This window comes from Tenrec ecaudatus, chromosome 16 (assembly GCF_050624435.1).
Source record: "Tenrec ecaudatus isolate mTenEca1 chromosome 16, mTenEca1.hap1, whole genome shotgun sequence".
Taxonomy (NCBI): domain Eukaryota; kingdom Metazoa; phylum Chordata; class Mammalia; order Afrosoricida; family Tenrecidae; genus Tenrec; species Tenrec ecaudatus.
In genome coordinates, this window is record NC_134545.1 from 21,690,424 (window position 1) to 21,713,116 (window position 22,693).

The following is a 22,693-nucleotide window of genomic DNA, read 5'->3' on the forward strand; positions in this document are numbered from 1 at the left end:
CAAGATAAATGTTCTTGGAATGAAATTTCAAAACCCTCATTGCCATCAAGTCACCTCTGACCCATGGCAAGCCTATAAGATGGTGGAACTGACCCCTGAGGGTTTCTAAGACTCTAACTCTTGAGGGAGTAGGGAGCATCTTCTTTCTCCCGAGGAGTAGCTGGTGGTTTTGAACTGCTGACCTCGTGGCTAGCAGCAGGATGTGTGACCACTATGCCACTAGGGTTCCCTTTGAAATGGATGAGGGATAGAAAGTACAGAGAAAGAAATAGAAGACATAATGAATGGTGGAGTGAACTAACTATGGATGAGAATCTTACCGGATGGGATCCATGAAAGAAAACACACCAAAGAGGAAAATATTTGTGACCAAAAAGCAGTCATAGAAACTGTCCAAAACACAGAATTCAGAAGAACAAGACAGAGAAGATGAAAAGAAAAATTATTCGGGAATGGTAGGAAAACTTGCAGCAGTGGGGTATACATACAATTGGAGTTACTGAAGGAAGACACAGAAGATGGACAGAAACTATTCACCTGGAAACCCAACAAACCCTAGTCACAAACAAAGCCCCTGAAGACAACCCAGAAATCCCCATTGCCACCAGTTTTCTGCCTCTGACCTCACTGACCATTCAATACGCTGTCATTAAGATGTCAACCTAAGAAGTTTACTCCTGAAGGATTCTATCAAGACTCATCTTTCTTTCTCTCATTCTGTTCAGCACTCACAATACAAAGCCCAGGGTCATTCTCATACTGGCTGCTGTGGGTGAAACTGAGTGGGCACACCGAAGTTTGGTTCCTTCCCAGACCAGCACTAAAACTTGTTTTGAAGGGAATACAATATATTTCAGGGGAAAAGACCACAACCCATCTGTCTGTTTGTTGTACCATGGTGGCTTACATGCTTCTGTGATCCTGGGAGTTATGCCATCAATATTTAAAATCCCAATGGGGTAACCTGTGGTGGAGATTTCAACAGAGCTTCCAGAAGAGGAAGAAAGGCCTATGGATCGCTACAGATTTGATGTTTGACATAATGCTGAAAGATGAGTCCCCTAAATGGGAAGATTCAAAATGCACAGTGGTTCGTGTGTTCCTTGTTGTCAGGTGCCATCAAGTTGGTTCCAAACCACAGCAGATCTTGTGCACAAAAGAATGAAACACTTCCCGGTCCTGCATCAGCCTCACAATTGTTCCCAGGCTTGACTCCATTGTTGCAGCCACGATGTCGATGCATCTCCTGGAGGCCTTCCTCTGTTTCACTGTCCCTCCACTTTACCAAGCATGAGGTCCTTCTCCAGGGACTGGGCTCTCCTGACAACATACCCAAAGTATGTAAAGTCTTGCTGCTCAGGAGCACTCTTGGCTGTACTTCTTCCAAGAGAAATTTGTTTGTCCTTGTGGCAGTTCATGATACTTCCAAAATTCTCCTCCAGTACCAAAATGCAACGGCATTGATTTTTCTTTGGTCTTTCTTCATCAATGTAGGCATGAAATGGAAACAAGAAAATCTGCCCCTCAAAAAAGGAGTCCTTAGCAGACTGGCCCAAGAGGGCTTCATCGACTATCTCACAAAAACTCCATGAGAACATAGGATTCCCCTGCCCCTTCCATGTACCTTGAGGGTGGTGCTAGGCCTTCAAATGCACTTGATCAGGAAACGTGCCTTCAACCTGTGGTCACGACAGAGGAAGAGACAAGAAATGAATGAGCACCTGCAGGGAAGAGTGAAGATGCTGAGGATTTGAATTCTTTGCCCTGTGGTCCTGGACCACTGCTCTTGAACGTTCCTTCAGAACAATGCTTCAACCTTGAAACTCCAACTGGAGTTCACAGGGTGGTGATTGGGAACAGGGACTCTGAGGCTGGTGTATTAGAGATTAATTTCTGAGCACCCCGATTGCAAAAGGCTAGAGATGACAGTGAAAGCCCCAAACTGATCTGCAGAATCCCTACAAAGATTAAGCCTCCATTGAGTTCTTTCTGTGCATTAACTAAGGATGTGGGTAATCTTGCCCTCAGACCGAGTGTATTAGAAAATAGATCACCTCCATCCATCTCCAGTCAGCCCAGCTAGGGGCAGTATGTCTCTCTTAGGTCCTTGACTGAGAGTGTCCTTAATGGAGATCAACACGTGTACTGGGGAGTCACATAGTCACAAGGCATGCTGATTCAGTTGTCCCCTGAACAGCCTTGGTAGGAAGGCCCGGGACCAATCTTATAAGCTCTTCTATCTAACATAATGTACGTGTCCCAAACACGGCCCTGTTCTCACTCAGCAGTCCTACCTGTAGCTGTGATGGATTGACCTGCTACCAATCATGAATTTCTGACAGCTTTCTTTGTGTTCCCTGACTTGGTCTTGGAAACTCACAAGGGCAGTTCTACGCTGTCCTACAGAGTTACTATGACTTGGCATTGACTATATGACAATGTGTCTATGAATCCACCCGAGACCATAATGACCTCATGCTAATAGCCTCTCTCAGCCAGATGATTTGCCAGTGTCTTTGTTTTGTTTTTGCCATGTTTAATCCTTAATTAAGGTATTCTTTAAACTATATTTGAGATTGGGGTCTCTTTGGTACCCGAAACCACTGGTTGTCTGGGATTCCTCTGGCAAGCAGGGGCGGGGGTGAGGGGGTGTCTAACACAGTTTTTGTCTAAGACCTCTAGCAAGTTACTTGTTCTCGCTCTTCATGCTTCAACGTCACCATCTGCCAAACGGAAGTGGAAACGCTGCTGCTTGTTCATAGAACCATTTGGATGAGGTTAACAAAAAGGGCTTTGGATCGTGCTTGAAGTGTGAAAGTGCATCTGACTGTTTAGTCGTCCCGCTCCTCCTCCTGCTCTCATCCGCATCCTTATTCTCATTTTCAAGCAAAGGGACAGAGTGAGGAAGGATGGTAGGGAACAGCTTTCTTGAGGTGTGGGCCATGTGACATAGGCAACATGTCTTTGGAGGATTTCTGTAAGCTCAGTGTAACACATAGAGACACAGGCACACATGCAGATGCACCCCAAAACCTGACTGCCACTAATTCAATTCCATCTCATAGCTTCACCTGTGGGACAGAGTAAAAGTGCCCCATCATGTTTTTCTTTGGCTGAAAATCTTTACAGAAGACTGCCTTATCTTTTGCCCGCACACTGGCTGATGGGACCAAACCACTGGCCTTTTGGCTAGCAGCAAATGCTTAGGCTCCACCAGAGCATCTTTGCATATACATATACATACACATGGGGGGGGGGGGGAAGCATACAGGAAAAATATTAAGAAAACTGCATGAAACGGGTATGAATATATCAGGATCCAGATATATTGGAAACCTTAAATAGGAAATGACTGATAGAGAATTCTGGATTTTTCCAGAATTTTCCAGCAGAGTCTCTCTGCTACTCTTTCTATATATAAACATAGAGAGACCCACTCTTTATATCCCATCTATGAAAAACCCAAACTCATGGCTGTCGAGTTGATTCTGACCCACAGTGACCCTCTAGAGGATTTCTGAGACTGTGAATATTTACAGGAGCAGGCAGTGTTCTATTTGTCCCATGGCGCAGCTGGTGGGTTTGAAGGACAACCTGTTGGGTAGCCTAATCAACAGTGTCACTAGAACGTGGAATACCATATCAAGATATATGCAATTATCTATAGAATATATATGTATATATATTGTATGTATGTGTATATATATATGTGTGTATATATATATATATATATATATATATATATATATATATATATATATATATGAAGACTCTATGGAAGATGTTTGGAGAGTTTCAGGAAGAATCCTCCCCCACCACATTTTCCCCAACCTCCTGCCTCCTTCTTCACATTAGCAGTGACACCATCTCCATCTTGTCTTGCTGGTCAAGTCCTGTGATCTCTTTCAACTGCTCTTCAGAATCAGTGGTCAATAGCTCTTCAACCTCAGAGATCCTTGGGCGGTGACAAAGGCACTATGCCCATTTCTATTCCAGAAGGTTCAGCCAAGGCCACAGGCCACACCGCTGCTTTGGATGCACTGGGTACTCTCTCTCATTTCAGAATCACTTGAAAACCTGCAAATCAGTTGGCCCTGAATGTGGAACATGTCAGGAAGTGAAACTTGTCTTCACTCCATTTTCCTGTCACCTTCACATTTCCAGAATCCTCTTACTAAGACCATAACTCTGCCATGACCTTGACACTAAAACATGGTCTCTGGAAGAATTGCCCCCCTGTTGGTTTCCGAGGCTGTAATTGTTCAAGCATGTGAACAGTCCCATCTTTCTCCCAGGAAGTGGTTCGTGGTTCAAACTGTGGACTTTGTGGGTTCCAGCCCGACATATAATCATTATCCCACCAAGACGCCTCCTGGGAAAATTAGATGAGGGTAAGAATGCCTAGGGTGTAAGGACAGAACCACCAGGTATCCCCTCCCTAGTGGTACGACCATCATAGCCAGTTGCTATGGAGCTGATTCTAATTCGTGGAGACCTCATATATGTCAGACAGAACCATAGCCCGTAGGGTACTTTTTCAGATGTACACCATGAGGTGTTTCTTCCGAAACATTTCTGGGTGACCTGAGACGTCCAACTTCCTGATTGGAAACTAAATGAGTTAACCAATTGTACCACCAAAGGGACTCCCCCTCATGAGACAAAGGAGCCATGTTGGAAAAAGCCCATTGTCACCAGAGACTGGAACACCTGAAAGGCCGTTTCCAGGACAGGGGCTCAGCAGTGGGAGCAGAGGATGCTTGTAATGGATGTAGCACAGAGCTTGTCACTCAGCACTGTTGGATATTGGGTCCAAGATAAGGGAACTTTCTCTTTAGATCCTCGCAACATCTTCAGATGTGTTGCTATGGCTTCAGAATCAGATGTGCTTAAGGAGACTCTACCAAGGCCATCTGATAGACCCTGGTGGACACAGAGTTGGTGGAGACAATGTTATTTTAGCAGAGCTGGATCCAGACTAGTCTGCACAGGTAGGTGGATGGGAACATCAAAGAGGGGGTTTCGGGGGAATGGCCACTAGCAGCTGTCTGCTTGTCTCTCTGTTCCTGATGTTGAAGAGGTGGAAAGTGGAATTCAGGAGCCGCAGCACACAGGCAAAGATACTCTTTACCCCGCACAAGTCATCTGAGAGGGTATTAATTTGTTTCCTGAAGTCCCTGTGTGGTGTCAAGAGTTAGTGCACTTGGCTACTGACTGAAAGGCTGTAGAGTTGAGTCCACCCGGGGGTGCCTCCCAGAGAAAGGCTTGGTGATCCACATCTGGAAAACTCCACCAGGAGAGCCCTCTGGGTGGCATTTCTACTCAAACCAGCTTATCAGAATCAACTCAACAGCAGCATGTTTGTTTTTACTTTATTTTGAAAGAGGAATTGAAACCTGTTGTTGTTGGAAGGCCCCTGGGCATGAGGTTGAGGAGCGGAGGGAACCTGTAAGCTCAGAGAGGTTTGGGTGTCCTTTCCCCATGAGCCTGGACCACCGTGGGAAGTAGTACTACTAGCAAAGGACATACAGTGATAGTCAGCCTCGTCCTCAGCCTGGAGCCCTGAGATGGTCTGGGAGGCCGTGGTACCGAATTTAGAGCCAGAGGATCAGTCAGAGACCCCTGAGGGCTCATTACTGACACAATAAATCAATTGTTAGGGGGTTGTTGTAACAAGAAGGCATGATTATATCGCCCAATGTTATTGTTGCTTCCAGAGCAGGAGATGGTGACTGTCCCAGAGTCCTAGAGACTGAGGGAGACCGAGTAAGGGAAGACTGGGCCCAGGACCCTATATAGAGAAAAAAGCACTCTCGAGTGAGTTCAGTACTGGCCACAGGTGAGCCTGAGAAAGCAAGACAAGGATCAGTCCAGGAAGCCCTGCTGGCCCTTTCCCTTGGTTCTCTCACCTGCTCCATGAGCGAGGAGAGAGACCAGACCATGATGGAGACACCTCGGAGTGCTGTGTCCTGTCACTCCTATCTTGGACTAGTTGCCCAGACCTCTTTTAATCTCGCCCCCATCCCGATGTGAGGGAGGTACCTCCATGCAAATCTGCCCCTGCTTCTTCCCACCCACTTCACATCCTTCGTCTTGACTGGGGTCCTCTTGTATTCCGGAGCAGCCAAGGTAGCTGGGGAAATTACAATACTGATTAAAAACTGGTGGCCAATTAAGAAAGCAGTCTGACACTTCCTCAAACAATCGAGAGTATAAATACTATATGACCCCGCAATCCGTCTACTACAGAAATAAAGAACAAAGTGCAAGTAGATATATGCACATCACAGCACTAAATACAATAGCAAGAAGAGAAGATGGAAACAAACTAAATGCCCACCAGTGAAAGAATGGAGAAATAAACTTTGGTACATACACACAGAATATTATACATTTCTGACTGTAAAACCCATGGATAGATTTACAGGCCACCATGCTGTTAGTAATCACAAACGTACAAATATTGTATGAAACCACTGTTATAACAAGAACTCAATATAAAGTTTTTCATACCAAAATAATCAGACTCTGATGAATACCAGGGGTGCAGGAGTAGTGTGGGGAATGAGAAAGCAATAGGATACAGGGTAGACAGGTGTTAGGTAGAAAGAGAATACAATATTCTACAAAAGGGAGAAGAGGGGAAAAGGACAAAGCAATCTATTGGAAGGCTAAATAATTATCCATTGTTGAATATAAAAGTTATGACCTGAATGCCCAACTATCAGAAAGAATAACATCGGGGATCTTGAAGGTTTGTATTAAATAAGAAGGCATCCAAGTAAGGTGTCAGCTGAGTCCACACAGAAAGAGAACATGAGCGCCTGTGATCCAAAGATTATAAATAGTAAAATCCAAGCTCAGAGGAGGAACTTATAGAGCTTAAATTCTGAGACCTGGTTTCAGAAAGCCATGGATGACAGTGAATGCCCCAAATTCATTTGCAGAGTCACCGCATGAATAAAGCCTCCATTGGATTCCCTTGGAACCCAGACCAGGGATGTGAATAGTCTTGCCTCAGTCAGGAGTGCATTGGAAAGTGGATTACTGCCGATATCAAACCCAAACTCACAGCCATCAAGTCAATCCTGACTTGCAGAAACCCTAGAGGACAGAGGCAAGTGGTCCCTTTGGACTTCTGAACCTGTAACTCTTTCTGGAGGCATCTTTCTCCCACAGAGTGGCTAATGGGTTTAAACTGCTGACCATGCAGTTGGAAACCCAATGCATAACTTTCCTCACTTCATCTACTCTTAGTTTGCTCTAGATTTCATTATTTTCTTCTTCTTTGGAGATTTTTCTGTTTTATTTTGTTTTTCCCAGCACTTTTTTGTGTATAGTTTTCTTTATTAAAAAATCCATGATAGGTAACTCTATAGAGAAACTAGACTAATAGTCTCTTGGGGTTGGGAGGGCCAGGGAGACTAGGGGATAATGGGGAACTAATTATAATAGATACAAGAATGAAGAAAATGTTCTAAAATTTCTTGTGGTGATGATTGCATAACTCTTTAATATATTTTTTAAATTGAGTTTTATGGTACAGGAATTATATGCCAATGAAACTGTTTTAAAACACTGAGTGAAATTGTAAACTCCCAGCTAATTCACAATACAATGTTTAAAAAAAAAACAAAAAACCTGTTGCTTTCAAGTTCATTCCAACTCCTGGTATCTCTGTGTGCTTTTTTGTAGAACGGTGGCCTAGTGGTTAGGAGTGGAGCCACTAACCACAAGGTCAGCAGTTCAAAGCCACTAGCCACTCCTCTGCAAAAAGATGGGGCCTTCTACTGCTGTAAAGAGTTATAGTCTCAAAACTCACCTGTTGTTGGCATCAACTGGATGGCAGTGAATTAGTTTCTTGAGTGCTCCATAGGGTTTCAATGGCCATGACCTTTAGAAACAGGTCAGCAGGCCTTTCTTCTGAAGTGCCTAAAGGTGATTTGGACCCTCCAACATTTTGGTTCCAGCTGACAGCTATGGTTCTTTCTCCAAGGACTGCTTATCTTGTTATTGGTACCCATTCAGACGAGTAGCCCAAACATTTCTCATATCGACGAGGCAGCTCTCCGGTGAGATTTTTTCTGTGGAATGACTGTGTCCTTCAATTCCACAGGTTGTGAATATAGCCCTCATTGTCTTGGGGGCTGGGGTGGGAAATCCTGACCTTCCAGGAAAAGTCAACCCAGACCCACACAAGTTGCCTGGGATAAGCAGCCCTGGGCAAAAAATAAATAAATAAATAAATAAATAAATAAAAGCTCTCAGCTGGTACCAACTCCAGCCTGGAAATTGATGCCAACGATGGTGCCTCCATCAGAAAAGCTGAAGAAATGTCGGGCTCAGCTTCTCCTTCCCAAATTTTGTCTGCCCCTCATACACACATGACTGTACTTTACACTCTCTACCCAGAGATAGCACCTACTATGAGACTGTACTACCCAGAACTTCCCTTGCCCACCTAAAAGTTATTTGGGTTTACAAAAGTGCTTCTGCCTTGTGAATTCTTTCAACATCGGAAAGCAAGAAGTGGGGGGACAGCATCCCAGAAACCTAACACATCTACAGCGATTTACAATAACTTCTAGGTGAGAGCAGCTGGTCCAATGGGGTCACCATGCTCATGCATTTGTTTCATCTGTGTAGCTGGAGGAACTTCGGTTCTCTCACAAGCATGGAGCTGTCTGGAAGATGAGTACACCTGGCCCCTGCTCCTAGCTACCAGGATCTCTCTGTGTCCTCTGGTCTATTTGGATGGCAGGGCACAGTAGCTGGGGCACTTCAGAAGAGCGCCCCAGTTAGAGGAAGCTGATGACTACCCCGGCCTGAATGAGGGAGTTGAACTCATCCGATCCCCAGGAAGTATCTTGCACAGTTGGTTCTACTTAACTCACCCAAAGCACTCCTCCTCAGGAAGACGTGCTCCCCATCTCTCCACAGCCTGGCGTTTCTCCCAAGGAGGGTAGGAGGCAGCAGGCACTGGATCCAGGCCAACCCTGGGCATACCAGACCCAAGGTCCCCTGGTGGCCCAACCCTTTGACTCTGTCAGAAGATACTTGATGAAGAGAAATAGAAGCCTGGAACTGACTTGAGAGAACTCCGAGGCTGTAGAAAGGGCTGGGGAGTGAGTCGTACACACAGGGGAATATTGGCTTCCTAAAAGGTTTGGGATACACAGGAAAACCAGAGGGAGACTGGGGCCAGAGGATGGCAGGAGTGGCTCCCAAAGACCCCAAAATGGGCCTTTCTAGAAGATGGGGTGAAGGAATGGCCTCGAACTCACCCAGGTCCTCCAGAGCTAAAGGAAACTTGGGTGGAGGGAAATGGAACTGAGGGTGACCTCCCCATTTCTCTCCTTCCTTCCAGAGCCTCACCTCAAGGTCTGGTGGGCGTGGCCACAAGCCCACCCACACCACATAGCCCCGCCCCTCCACCCCCCACCCTTCCGGAGTCCCCCCCAGCAACCACTTTCTATACCTGCCTCCCCTGAAAACCCTTCCTCCATCTCCAGTCCCCCTAAAGTCCTTCCATACCCCAACACACCCCCTCCCGGGCCCCAACAAGGCTCCCGCACCCTCACCCTTGCTTCCCAGAATCCTCCCCGCCTGCTTCCCACATGCAAAACCTCCCCCCTGCCCCCTTGGTCCCCTGGATCCAACTAGACACCATCTCCCAGACCTTCCTGACAGCCAGGCCCTTCCTCCGGCCGCTCCTGGTCTACCTCATTGTTTCCCGCTCCCTGGGTGACCCCCAGCCCCCTTCCTCATCTTCCTCACTGCTTCCTGGCGCCCCACTCCGCTTTACTGGTTTCCCCAACAAATACATAGGCCCCCTGTCCCTCCCTGAGCACCCCTGCCAAGTGTCCTCCACTGCTCCTCCGGACCCTCCCCTGGCCCCGCCCCGCCCCGGCCCCGCCCCTGGCCCCGCCCCGGCCCCGCCCCCTGACCCCAGTAGGGCGCGTGGCGGGCGGCCTGCAGGGGGCGCTGTGCGGAAGGCGGGAAGGCAACGGGCTGAGGCGGCATTCGGACGAGCTCCGTGGGCGGCCGCGGCCTGAGGAGAAGCACGCGTGAGTAGTCCTGCCAGCGGCCCGTTCCAGGGGCGACAAGAGTTCGGGATAGGACGCTGTGGGGGAGGGACCTGGGCCTCCTGGCTTCCGGGCCACAGGCGTGGCACTTGGTCGACGACAGGATCATGGGGAGCCATCTCTGGCTAGAACGTGGTCCCTGAGGCGTCTTCACAGGAAGGGGCCCGGGCTGGAGGTGGGGGTGGGGGCAGGGAGGGTCAGGTGGGGCGCTGATTGTCCCCGGGGTCCGCCAGTGGAGCCAGACTCCCCACCCCCACCCCCACACACCCCAGGCTGTGGAGAGCTAGAGCCCTGGAGGACAATGCTCCATCTGTAGGATTCGCCTTGTAAAGGCCCCGGTGAGCTGTAGCATCGCGGTTACCTCATGCAGGTGTGGGTGGGCGTCGGAGGCCTGAGAAGGAGCCATTGCAGGCCCCACAGGCCAGTCTGAGCCGGCCCAGAGTCGACAAGATGGTCCCCTGGACCAATCCACAAAGCCGGCTCTGATCGTACACTGGAATATTACGCAGCCAGAAAGAAGGAGATACCCGGATGCAGGTCGCTCGTGGAGGGTCCTTGAAAACATAGAGCTGAGCAGAAATAAGTCCGTCACAGGATAAGAACCAGAGAGCTTCAAAGCGTTCTTGGAAAAATTCCTTGATCTTTTTATTCCATCTTTCCAAAAACTCTTTGGAAACATTATAGGACCCCGTTTACATGAAATCCTGACAGATTCATAGAGACTCAACTTTATTAGCGATTATGCCTTCATTGTTTAAGAAGCATTGAGTTTCTATTTATGGTGATGGGAAATTATAGATAAATGCTGATGGTGGTTAAGATGGTGGATGCAGTCGAAACTACTTAATGGGACCCCTGACAAGGTTGAATTGGAAAATGTTATGTCATCTATACCGCTTAACAATTACAAAATAAGTTTTTTAAATGTCTTCTAAACAGGCTGGGAGTGGAAGGGAAAGAAATAGAAACAGCCTATATTTTTCCAAGCCATAAACTGAGAGAATAGTTTTCCTGTTACTTCTTTGTAAGAAGCAGCCAAGCTATGTGGGTGATACAGGTCCCAAAGCTACAATGATGTTTAGAACCTCTGCTGGTTGTCAGACACCACAGACTTGCCCTTGGCTCTGTGTCAAGGAGGAGCAGTATGAGTCCCTGGTTGGTGCAAATGGTGAACATACTCAGCTGCTAACCAAAAGGTTGGAGGTTCGAGTCAACCCAGAGGTGCCTCAGAAGAAAGGTCTGGTGATCTGCTTGTAAAAAATCAGCCATTGAAACCCTGTTCAGCACAGTTCCCCTCTGACACATGTGGGATGACTGTGGGTGGGAGCTGAACCCATGGAAACTGGGTTTGGTCTTGGAGCTTTTGGTCTTATTATGTGGTGGGCTTAGACCACTGGGGATGCTCGCTTGAAACAAGCCATTCCAACACACAGCCTGGTCCTTTAGCTGTGGCCCACATGTGACCTGATTTGGAGCCCGCAAATTAGGCTGGGACCCTGAGGTCTTAAAGGTTTGAGGGTGGTAGTCCAACTCTGTACCAGGAAATTCATCAGAACCATGAACATTCCTGCTGCTTCCAGCAAAGGAGATGATGAAGGGAGACTGGCGAGGCAGCCTAAGCCTGTGTCATTGAGAGGAAGGAGCAGAACCTGACCCCATAGTTCTAAAGTGTTCCCCGTGCTCCAGCCTCAGCAGCTCTGACTCCCCGTGTTTGGCACCAATGCTGCTCCCCCTTTAATCTTCTCAGGGCAGTTGTCTGAGCCCATTCCACCTTTCTGACACTCTTCCGTCCTGGGAGGGACAGAAGTCTCCTCTTTCTGAGTTCTCATGCCAGCTGGAACGTTGTCCATCATCTCCTTGGAACTGCCAGTACCCATTGCTCTTGGGATGATGCCACATTGTCAGGTGAACCTGTGTCTCCACAGGTTCTCAGCAGCTGGTGTCCTGGAAGGGGATTGCCAGGTCTTTTTGCCCAGGTGCCTCTGGGTGAACTTGAACCACCAGCCTTTCAGTCAGTAGCCGACTGAGATAACCATTGGGCCCTCCTGGAGACTCCCTCATTTCAGCTTCTTCCCTCTTACTTTGATTTTTTTTGGAGATAATACCACCGGCGTCATGAAGGAGATTTAACTCTGAAGTATTGTCATCATTTTGATGTGGCCCAAGTGGCTTGGACCAGTCCACGGGCACCATGGAGAAAAGGCCTGGAATCCAAGAACTGCCAAGAACCCCATCAGAAGCTGTTGTACTCTGTAACACACGGTAGAGGGCAGCGGGGGAAGAGGGGGGTTGCCGCCTTTGGAATCAACTCAGTGGCAGCAGGTGTAAATATCCATTAAGTATCCCATAACATTGATCCTTTTTCATGTGTAGGTATAGATTTTGGGAACATATGACCATCTTATGATTCTTTTTTTTAAAAAACATTTTATTAGGGGCTCATACAACTCTTATCACAATCCATGCATATACATACATCAATTGTATAAAGCACATCTGTACATTCTTTGCCCTAATCATTTTCTTTTTTTACATTTTATTAGGGGCTCATACAACTCTTATCACAATCCACACATATACATACATCAATTGTATAAAGCACATCCATACTTTCTTTGACCTAATCACACTCAAAGCATTTGCTCTCCACTTAAGCCCTGTGCATCAGGTCCTCTTTTTTCCCCCTCCCTCCATGCCTCCCCCCTTGCTCATGAGCCCTTGATAATCCACAGATTGTTATTTTGTCATATCTTGCCCTATCCGGAGTCTCCCTTTCCCCCTTCTCTGCTGCCCATCTCCCAGGGAGGAGGTCACATGTGGAACCTTTTATCAGTTCCCCCTTTCCAACCCACTCACCCTTCACTCTCCCAGCCTCGCCCCTCACCCCCCTGGTCCTGAAGGTATCATCCACCCTGGATTCCCTGTGCCTCCAGCTCCCATATGCACCAGTGTTCAATCTCTGCCCTATTCAGTCCTGCAAGGTAGAATTTGGATCATGGTAGTTGGGGGCAGGAAGCATCCAGGATCTGGGGGAAAGCTGTGTTCTTCATCAGTCCTACATCGCACCCTGCCTGACCCATCTCCTCTCCTAAGCCCCTCTGTGAGGGGATCTCCAGTGGTCAACACTTCGGCCTCGGGTCTCCATTCTGTACACCCCCTTCATTCACTATGGTATATATATATATTCTTTTATTTTTTGCATGATGCCTTATACCTGGTCCCTTTGGCACCTCGTGATTGCACCGGCTGGTGTGCTTCTTCCATGTGGGCTTTTTTGCTTCTGAGCTAGATGGCTGCTTGTTCACCTTCAAGCCTTTAAGACCCCAGACACCACTATCTCTTTCGATAGCCGGGCACCATCAGCTTTCTTCACCACATTTGCTTATGCACCCATTTGTCTTCGGCGATCGTATCATGGAGGTGTGCAGCCAATGATATGATTTTTTGTTCTTTGATGGCTGATAACTGATCCCTTTGGGACCACGCGATCACACAGGTTGGTGTGTTCTTCCATGTGGGCTTTGTTGCTTCTGAGCTAGATGGCCGCTTGTTTACCTTCAAGCCTTTAAGACCCCAGTCACTATTTCTTTTGATAGCAGGGCACCATCAGCTTTCTTCACCACATTGACTTGTTCACCCTCTTTGGCTTCAGCAGTTGTGTCGGGAGAGTGAGCATCATAGAGTGAAAATTTAATTTTAAAAATATTCATGCATTGAGGGAGTACTTGAGTAGAGGCCCAAGGTCCTTCTGCCACCTTAATACTAAACCTATAAATATAGACACATAGATCTATTTCCCCATCCTCCTATATATATTTGCATGTTAGTTTCTCCACAGGTCTGTCTGAATAAGACAGGCTGGATGAACCATCTTATGATTCGTACTAGAGTCCCTGAGTGGTGTATTTGTCTGCTTTCTGTCTAGTGTTATGGAGAGATTAAGCCATTTTCTGTCTCACACTTAGGAATATGACACACTAGTAGAACCCACTGTCACCTAGTTGATTCTGACTCCGAGTAACCCTCAGAGTAGAACAGCTCGCTAGGGCTTCCAAGATTATCAGTCTTCACAGGAACAAACAGCCTCATCTTTCACTGGTGGAGCGTCTGGTGGAATTGAACCACTCACTTTGCAATTAGCATCCCAGTGTTTACCCCACTGTTCCTTACAGATGGGACTCTTTACATGGTTGCTAAATGAAGCAATTGATGAGTCTTTCACTTTCATGCGGCCCTCCTTTCTTTTCCTGGTGTAAATGGACATCTCTAGCATCAGTTAAGCTAGAGAAAGTTAGAAGCTCAGTCAGGAGGGACCAGATGGAGACTCTGGAATGTAACCCAATTTCATTTTCCATTTGTAATCTAGGTGCGGAGAAGGGGAAGTGGTGGTATAAATGTTTCTGAGCAGTCTGAAGTGGAACCCATAGGCCCAGAGTTGCTGCTCTAATCTGCTGTGAAGTCAAAGCAGAAGACCAGAGCTAGCCACATTCCATCAGGTGAGTTGGGAGCCTCAGACAGAAGCACTTACCACCGCAACCTCACTTTACAGACAAACAGGCCCAAGGCTATGATTTTACCTCTGAATGCAGCTTTTCCTTAATCCCAAGCATGCTGCTCTCTGCTTTGGTTTTTGTCTCTTTATAATGTTTAAAGAGCAGCCTGAGGGTGTCATTCGGTGCTAGCTGGAAGGCTGGTGTTTCAAACCCATAGCCACAGGAAGCTAAAGATTTACAGTCTCAGAAAGCCTGTGGGACAATTCTGTTCTGTCTTGTAGGATCCCTTTGAGTCCAAACTGACTCAATGGCAATGGGTTTGGTATTTGATTATAGCTATTTAAACAACTACAGTTTTTCAAATGGAGTAGAATGAGTTGGTTAGAAGTTCATTCAATGTACTCTTTAATAAGAAGGGGTAGGACAATGCAGACCCCACCATGGTGCACCAAACCTTGCGGGAAATGTAACCATGTGGAGAAATGCATGAAAATATTGGGCTACAGTGCTGGCTCCAGTCAAAGCCAACTGACCCCCACCCTAGAAGTAGGTGCTACAGAGAACAACACTACACCTACAGGTTGGGGAGAGGGGCCGGCATGCCACGCACACACGAAAGCAAACCTAGAAGGAAAAAGAGAAAGGAACTGTCTAGCCCCCATATGGGCACTCCGAGCCCGGAGGACAATATCCTTGCACAGAGCTGCTAAGGTACAGATATGATTGTAGGGCTGACAACGGCTCAAGACATGTCCTCTCACTGGAGCATACTGTGACAGATGACAATACTGGGGACATACGGCAGGGAGTTAGTCTGGTCTGAAACACTCTTCCCCCCCCCCCCCCCCAAGCAGGGAAAACCAAGAAGGGAACATAACAAATCAGTAATGGGAGAACAAAGCCAAGTCACAGAGCCCTTGAAGAGTCCCCCAAATAGAATTCAGCTAGGAGGGGCAGCTCTTGGAATACCTCCAGGACCAGTGAGGTAATAGTAATAAAGGTCAGCAGACAGACATGGAATTATGTATGTTTTTTATTAATCTTTTGTTTTCTTTTTGGTCTCTTATTGTTGGTATGCCTACTGATATAAGATAGGCATGGGAAACAAGTTCAAAGAGAAAGGAACAGGACCAACGGTCCTGGAGGGACTCGGGGAGAAGAAGAGGGGGAAGGGAGCGGTGAGCAAACAATGCCATAGACAGGGGAACAACTAAGGAATTAAAGTCAACAACAGGAAGCATGTAGCGATCCTGGGGGTGTTGCAACAGCAGCAATCTAGCTGAGAGGAATTTCTAAGAGGCAGAAGTAGGGCAAGCGTGATGGTGGGGTAGAAGGAACAATCTAGGAAGCAAACCTATGGGTATAAGCATTGGTGTGTACATAGGTAAATACATTAATTCATAAAAATAGAGGTATTGACTTAGGTACATATATTTATATGGCAATACATTGAGGGTGGTGGATGAGCTTTGGACTTCTACTCATACATACCCTCCCTCAATGCAAGAACACTTTGTTCTAACAAACTGGCATTCTGTGATGCTCACCCTCCCGACACAATCGCTGAAGACAAGTTGGGTGCATAAGCAAATGTGGTGAAGAAAGCAGATGGTGCTCAGATAGCACAAGATATAGCACCTGGGGTCTAAAAATTTTTTAAGATAAACAAGCAGCCATCTAACAGGAAACCAACAAAGTCCACATGGATGAAGCACACCAGCCTGTGCGATCATGAGGTGTCATTGGGATCGGGTAACAGGCATAAGAAGACCCAAAACAAACAAAAAAACCAAACCATATGTTGAGAAGCAGGGAAGTTGGAGCAGAGATCCAAAGCCCATCTGTAGACAATGGGACATCTCACAGAAGAGTCACAAGGAAGGGATGAGCCAACCAGGGCGCAGTAAAGCACCAATGAAACACAATATTCCTCTAATTCCTCGGAGCTTCTTTATACCCCACTATCATGACCCCAGTCCTGCCTTTCACTACGGGCTAGATCAGAGCATAGACACAGGTACAGGTAAGAGACAAGAGTCCAAGATACACAGAATCCAGGAACGGGAATGGGACTAGTGATACCAGAAAGGTAGTGGGGAGCAGAGGGGCGGAATGGGGAACCTATCACAACGACTGACACATAACCACACACACACACCCTCCAGGGGGATGAACAAAAGACACTGTAGGTGAAGGGAGACAACAGTTGGTGTAAGGTATGAAAATAATGATTATAATTTATCAAGGGGTCACAAGGGTGGCAGGGGGCAGGAAGGAATAAAAGCTGATATCAAGGGCTCAATAGAATGTAAATGTCTAGAAAATATTGATGGCAACCTATGTCCAAATATGCTTGATACAATTGATGTATGGGTTGGTATAAATGCTGTAAGAGCCGCCAATAACTGATCTTTTAATAAAAGAAAAAAAGCGGGGCTAGGACAGAAGTAATGGAAACGAGAACCATTGGGAGGCTAGGGGCTCTGTCCTGTTCCAGTGTGCGGATGGTGAGCCCCGCCATGAAATAAGATGCATCTGGACTTCACCCAAGTCACAGTAAAAAGCCTTATTAAGTATTAAAGATAAAGAAGTAATTCTACAATAGTAAGTTAAATTTTTTTAATAACTTAGCTGTTTTCTGCCCAGGAACCATACATCATCCCATTTATAGATTTTAGTAGCCAGGCTTTCCTGTAACTCAGCCTAAAAGTGTCACCCTAGATCAGTGGTTCTCAACCTTCCTCACGCTGAGATCCTTTCATACAGTTCTTCATGTGGTTGTGACCCCCCCCAGCCATAACATTATTTTCGTTGCTACTTCATAACTGTAATTTTGCTACTGTTATGAATTGTCATGTAAATATCTGATATGCACGATATATTTTCATTGTTACAAATTGAGTATAATTAAAGCATAGTGATTAATCACAGAACAATATGTAATTATATATTGTGAAGTGTTTATGTTTTCCGATGGTCTTAGGTGACCCCTGTGAAAGGGTCATTTGGCCCCCAAAGGAGTCGCAGCCCACAGGCTGAGAACCACTGCCCTAGATCATTTTAAATGGGGAGTCTTTGTTCTGAATGTTTCTGAGCTTCATTCGTAAGTCTTAACTCAGCGACCTGAAGGGGCTTCCAAAAGTTGGTAGGGAAGTCCACTAGCTTGTCATTCCATTTCCCTGCCATCTTTCTGAAGCTCTCTTGTCCATCAAGGAGATGGGCAGGAAAATATGCACCATGCAGTCAGGGGCTTTCGCCTCTCACTTCCTAGGAGAATCTCACACTACTCCTCTGTCTTTCTGGATTCTCATTTAAGTCATTTAAAAATTTTAAAAACTAATTAAAAACAATTAGACTCATTTAAGGATGTCTCCTGAACCTCACCCAGCCAGGTTATTTGTTGGACCTAGAAAAATACTATCTGTACTGGGCCCCTGGGTATTGCTATTGGAATTGTTTTGGGTTGTTGAGTGACTTTGAAAGCCTGTTCCCCGTAAAGGTCAGGCCAGCCTCCAGACTGAGTAGTAGGTTTGCCCCAAACTCAGAGAAACACCCCCACTGTTCTTAAGTCTATTCTGACACGTAGTGATCCTCTGGGACAGAGAAGAATTGCCCCATAGGGTTTCTGAGACTGTGAGTCCTTACAGAAGTAGCCTGTCTCAGCTTTCTCCTGCAGAGTGAGTGGTCGGGAGTCCGAATCACTGACCTTGTGGTTAGCCATAGTCCCAAACTCAGCCCATGACACCACCTGGGCCAACAAAACCCCAAACGAAACCCACCGCCATTGAATTGATTCAGACTTGTAGTGATCTTTTTTTTTTTCAACAAACCCTGACCCACACCACTTGTAGTGATCTTATAAAGGGTTTCCGAGCCTAAATTTTTATGGGAGAACACAGCCTCATCTATTTTTCTGGAGAGTAGCTACTGGGTTTGAACCTCTGACATGTGGTTTGTAGCCCAGTGATGAACTTGTTACACCCCTGGGGCACAGACAAGCGATAATTCTACGGGACAATGGATGGGAATGGGATGGTGCCCAGGACTTCCTACCTGCTGAGGTCCTGTGACCACTGAGCACAGCAGAATTAGGGAAACTGAGACATCCTCATTGCCAAGCTGCAAGAAGACAGGCTACTGGTGATGGACCTGAGGAGGACACTCTGCTCATTGGACATTCCCACAGGGTTTGTGCCAGCGTTGGTCATAGAGATGAGCAGCCAGACCCCTTCCAGCCTCCTGGAACTCGCAAGCAAGACCCTGCTGAGGCACAAGGCCTTGGCCATCACCTCCTTGGAGCTGATGCCCAGGGAGCTCTTCCCGCCGCTGCTGAAAACTGCTGTGAACGGGAGGCACATGGAGATGTTGCAGGCAATGATACAGGCCTGGCCCCTCGCCCTCCTGCCTCTGGGGACGCTGTTGGAGAAACAGCCATGCCATGAGGAGATCTTATGGGTGGCACTCAGAGGAATTGATGCCCTGCTGGACAAGAAGGTTCGCCCCAGGTAAGATTCGGTGGTAACCTGGAGGTGGGGATGTCCTGGGAGAGGCATTGGAAGTGCCAGGCTGATGATGCATGGATGCCTGAGAGATGTGGACTAACCCCTCCCTCCCAGAAGTACTGAAAGGCAGTAGGATTTGGGAGGCAGGGGTGGTGGGATCAAAAAGATGTCATCTCTATGCATCAGATCAGAACTGCGTTCACTGGGTTTCCAGTGATTGGGCCCTGTCAGAAGTGGGTGGTCTTCCTTCCAAGGCATGTCTGGGTAGGCTGAGTGCATTCACCATTTGCACCACTCAGGAGACTCCCCAAGGGGAAAGGGATGCAGAAAAGAAGACAGAAGTGGACTGGGAAGGGAGGGCAACAGCTGAAGTGAGGGTTGACAGTATAGGCGACAACTGGTCCTCACCTAGACTTTGAGGCCAGGCATTGTTGAGTCAATTCCCACTCATGGCCTCTCCCTGGCTGTCGGGCCTTTGCTCCTAGAGTCTCCCGCCGGGGTCTTACAGAAGCAGCTGCCTGGCCTTTCTTCTGAAGTGCTTCTGGTTGGTTAGCAGTTGGGCGAGTTCCCACGCATGGCCCAGGGAGCTGACCTGAAAGTATCTCTGCCCGTTCTTTCCCACAGGAAGTGGAAGCTAAAAGTACTGGATTTACGGTACCACGCCCACCAGAAGTTCTGGGCTGTATGGGCCAATGTTCCGGTTAAGATCAGCGACTCCCTGCTGCCAGATGTAGAGGAAGAATTGCCCGTGGCCAAGAAGGCAAGAATGGAGGGTGCCAGGACCGGGGACAGGCAGCCCAGGGCTCTGGACCCAGTGGAGGTGGTCCTAGACATCTGTCTGAAGGAGCCAACCCTGGATGAGTTCCTGTCGGCCCTCCTCAAGAAGGCCAGGCAGAAGCACGGCCTGCTGCTCCTGTGCTGCAGGAAGCTGCAGCTGCAGCTGGTGCCACTGCAGAACACCGAGAGGGTGCTCAAGACCGTGCAGCTGCACTCCATCCAGAACCTGGAGGTCAACTGCATCTGGAGACTGCCCACACTGGGCCGGTTTGCGCTGTACCTGGGCCAGATGGTAAACTTGCGCCACCTCCTGCTCTGCCACCTGCAGACCCTGCCGCCCCACCACTCCAGGGCCAAGGAGGAGCAGTATGTGTGCCAGTTCGCTGCCCCATTCTCCAACCTGCGGCGCCTCCGCGAGCTCCGGCTGGACTCTGTCTCCTTCCTGGAGGGCCACCTGCACCACCTGCTCAGGTAAGCACCTGTGCCCTTTGTCTGAGAGAGCGAAACTTGCCTGCTCCCTCGCAGTCAGCAGTGGGTGCCCACTCTGATGTCTTACCTACTGCACTGCCCCCAGGCTAGCCGTCATGTCACCACTAGTAAAATCCAAACCCACTGCCATGAAGGAGAGTTCAACTCACAACAACTATAGGAGAGAGAAGGATTTCCCCATAGGGTTTCTCATATTGAGTTTCATCTTTATAGGCGGGGAGGGTGGTGGGGAGGTAAATAGTCTCTTCTTTCTCCTGTCGAACAGCTGGTGAGTTAGAACCACTGGCAGCCCTGCAGTTAGCAGTCCAATGCTGAATCCACTGCACCACTAGGGCTCCAAAACTACAGGATAGAGAAAGATCAAATCCATAGCCAGCTAGCTGATTCTCGTTCAGTGCTGGCAGAATAGTTGTGAGCATCAAACTCAAACCAACCCTGTAAACTTTTGGGTTTCTGAGCCTATAATCTTGACAGGACCAGAGAGCTTCATCTTTCTCATGAAGAGCAGGATGCCAGGATTGAACTGCTAAGATTGGGGAGAGCAGTCCAGGGTGTAACCCGTAAAGTTGACCTGAGTAGACTCAGCTCATCGGTTGTAGGTTGGGTTTTATGATGTGAACCTAAAGATTGGTGATTGAGCCCTCTCAGTGGTAGAAAGGCCTGGTGGGGGATCGGCTTCCATAATGACTACAGGGAAGAACCCCCGACACAGTTCTAGTCGGTAATACACGGAGTCACCATGACTCCCAACCTAAAAGAGGGGTCCTGCTGGCTCAAGGGGTTCAACATTGGGTTGCCGACTGAAAGATGGGAAACCAACAGCAATTGGAGGGAGAGGGGTGAGACCCTTTGCTCCTGGAAAGACCAACAGACTCAGAAACCCTGTGGGGCAGTTGCTCTGTCCTGTGGAGTCTCTTAAGTAGAAATCAATTGGACAGCAATGGCTTTGCTTGGCTGATGGTCAATCCCATGTAGCCAGGTGTCACGAACGGTCGGCCACCCCCTGGAAAGAGGACACTTTTCCCTCATCTCCCACCACCTCCACTTCCCACCACTAACTGGCCCCCTTCTCCCCAGGCACCTGTCCACCCCACTGGAGAGCCTGTCAATCACCAACTGCCAGCTGGTGGAGTCCGACCTGGTACATCTGTCCCTGTGTCCCTCCACCAGCCAGCTGAAGGACCTCAGCCTGAGTGGAGTCAGCCTGTCCTCTGTCAACATTGGGCCGCTGTCAGCCCTGCTAGAGCACACCTCGGCCACCCTCCAGGACCTGGACCTGGATGACTGTGGGATGCTGGATGCCCAGTTCAACTTCATCATGCCATCCCTGGGCCGCTGTTCCCAGCTGATGGCCTTAAGCTTCTGTGGAAACCAGATCTCCTTTAATGTCTTGGAGAGCCTGCTGCGGCACACTGTTGGGCTGCCCCACCTCAGCCACATGCTGTACCCTGCCCCACTGGAGAGCTACGAGGAGGATCAGGGCAGCGTGAACCTGGGCAGACTGACCCAGCACCATACCCAGCTGATGCAGATCCTGTGGGAAGCGGGGCGGTCTGGCACCATGTGGTTCAGTGCCAATTTATGCCCTCACTGTGGCGACAGGTTCTTCTACAACCCAAACCCTATCCTGTGCCCCTGCTATGCACCTCCCTAGTTGGGTGCCCCACCCAAGGCCAGGGATGGTGGGCCTTGAGTAGCCTAGAATCCTCTAGAGCTGGGTTCAGGCTTGAGCTATGCCTGCATACATGGTTGTAAAGTAATGTTTAGGAATAAAAGACTTTGTTTTTGGTCAGCCCTGTGGCATCCTTTGACTGTCTTCCCAGGTTCATCCTCAGAAATCTGATGAAACAAAAGAAGTTGGGCTGGGAACCACAAAGTTGGTGGTTCAAACCCCCAGCCACTCTCCAAGGAAAAGGTGAAATTTTTACAAAGTCTGGGAATCGGTACATAGGCTCAGAAACAACTCATTGGCAGTGGCTCTGTGTTTGGGGTGTCAGGGGAAAGAGCTTAGGGTGAGCTTTTGGGATACTTCTTGACACTAGAAAGATGAAGAATAGTCACTTGAAAAACTCACAATGGATGATATTGGTAGAAACTTTAACCAAGATGCACCAATTTTCTAGCCTCACTTTTTCCCTTAAGAGTTCCTAGAGGCAAATGGAACATGATTTCCAGTCAGCGCCAGGTTTCTAGTTGCAAGGGAGTCTGGAAATCTAGGGGTGTGTGTGTGTGTGTGTGTGTGTGTGTGTGTGTGTGTGTGTGTGTGTGTGTGTGTGTGTGTGTGATTTTACCACAATAACAAAAATATTCTCAAATTTTATTTCAAGAATTTGTTGCAACATGCTTG

General features: G+C 47.9%; 1 protein-coding gene across 1 annotated transcript; it reads left to right on the forward strand.

Annotated features, from left to right (window-relative positions):
• Positions 1-18,790: 18,790 nt before the first annotated feature.
• On the forward strand, positions 18,791-22,000 carry PRAME (PRAME nuclear receptor transcriptional regulator). Its single transcript, XM_075534676.1, has 3 exons — positions 18,791-19,083; positions 19,705-20,328; positions 21,424-22,000. Exons 1-3 carry the CDS (start codon positions 18,791-18,793, stop codon positions 21,998-22,000), a joined length of 1,494 nt encoding a protein of 497 aa, XP_075390791.1.
• The last annotated feature ends 693 nt before the right edge of the window (positions 22,001-22,693 follow it).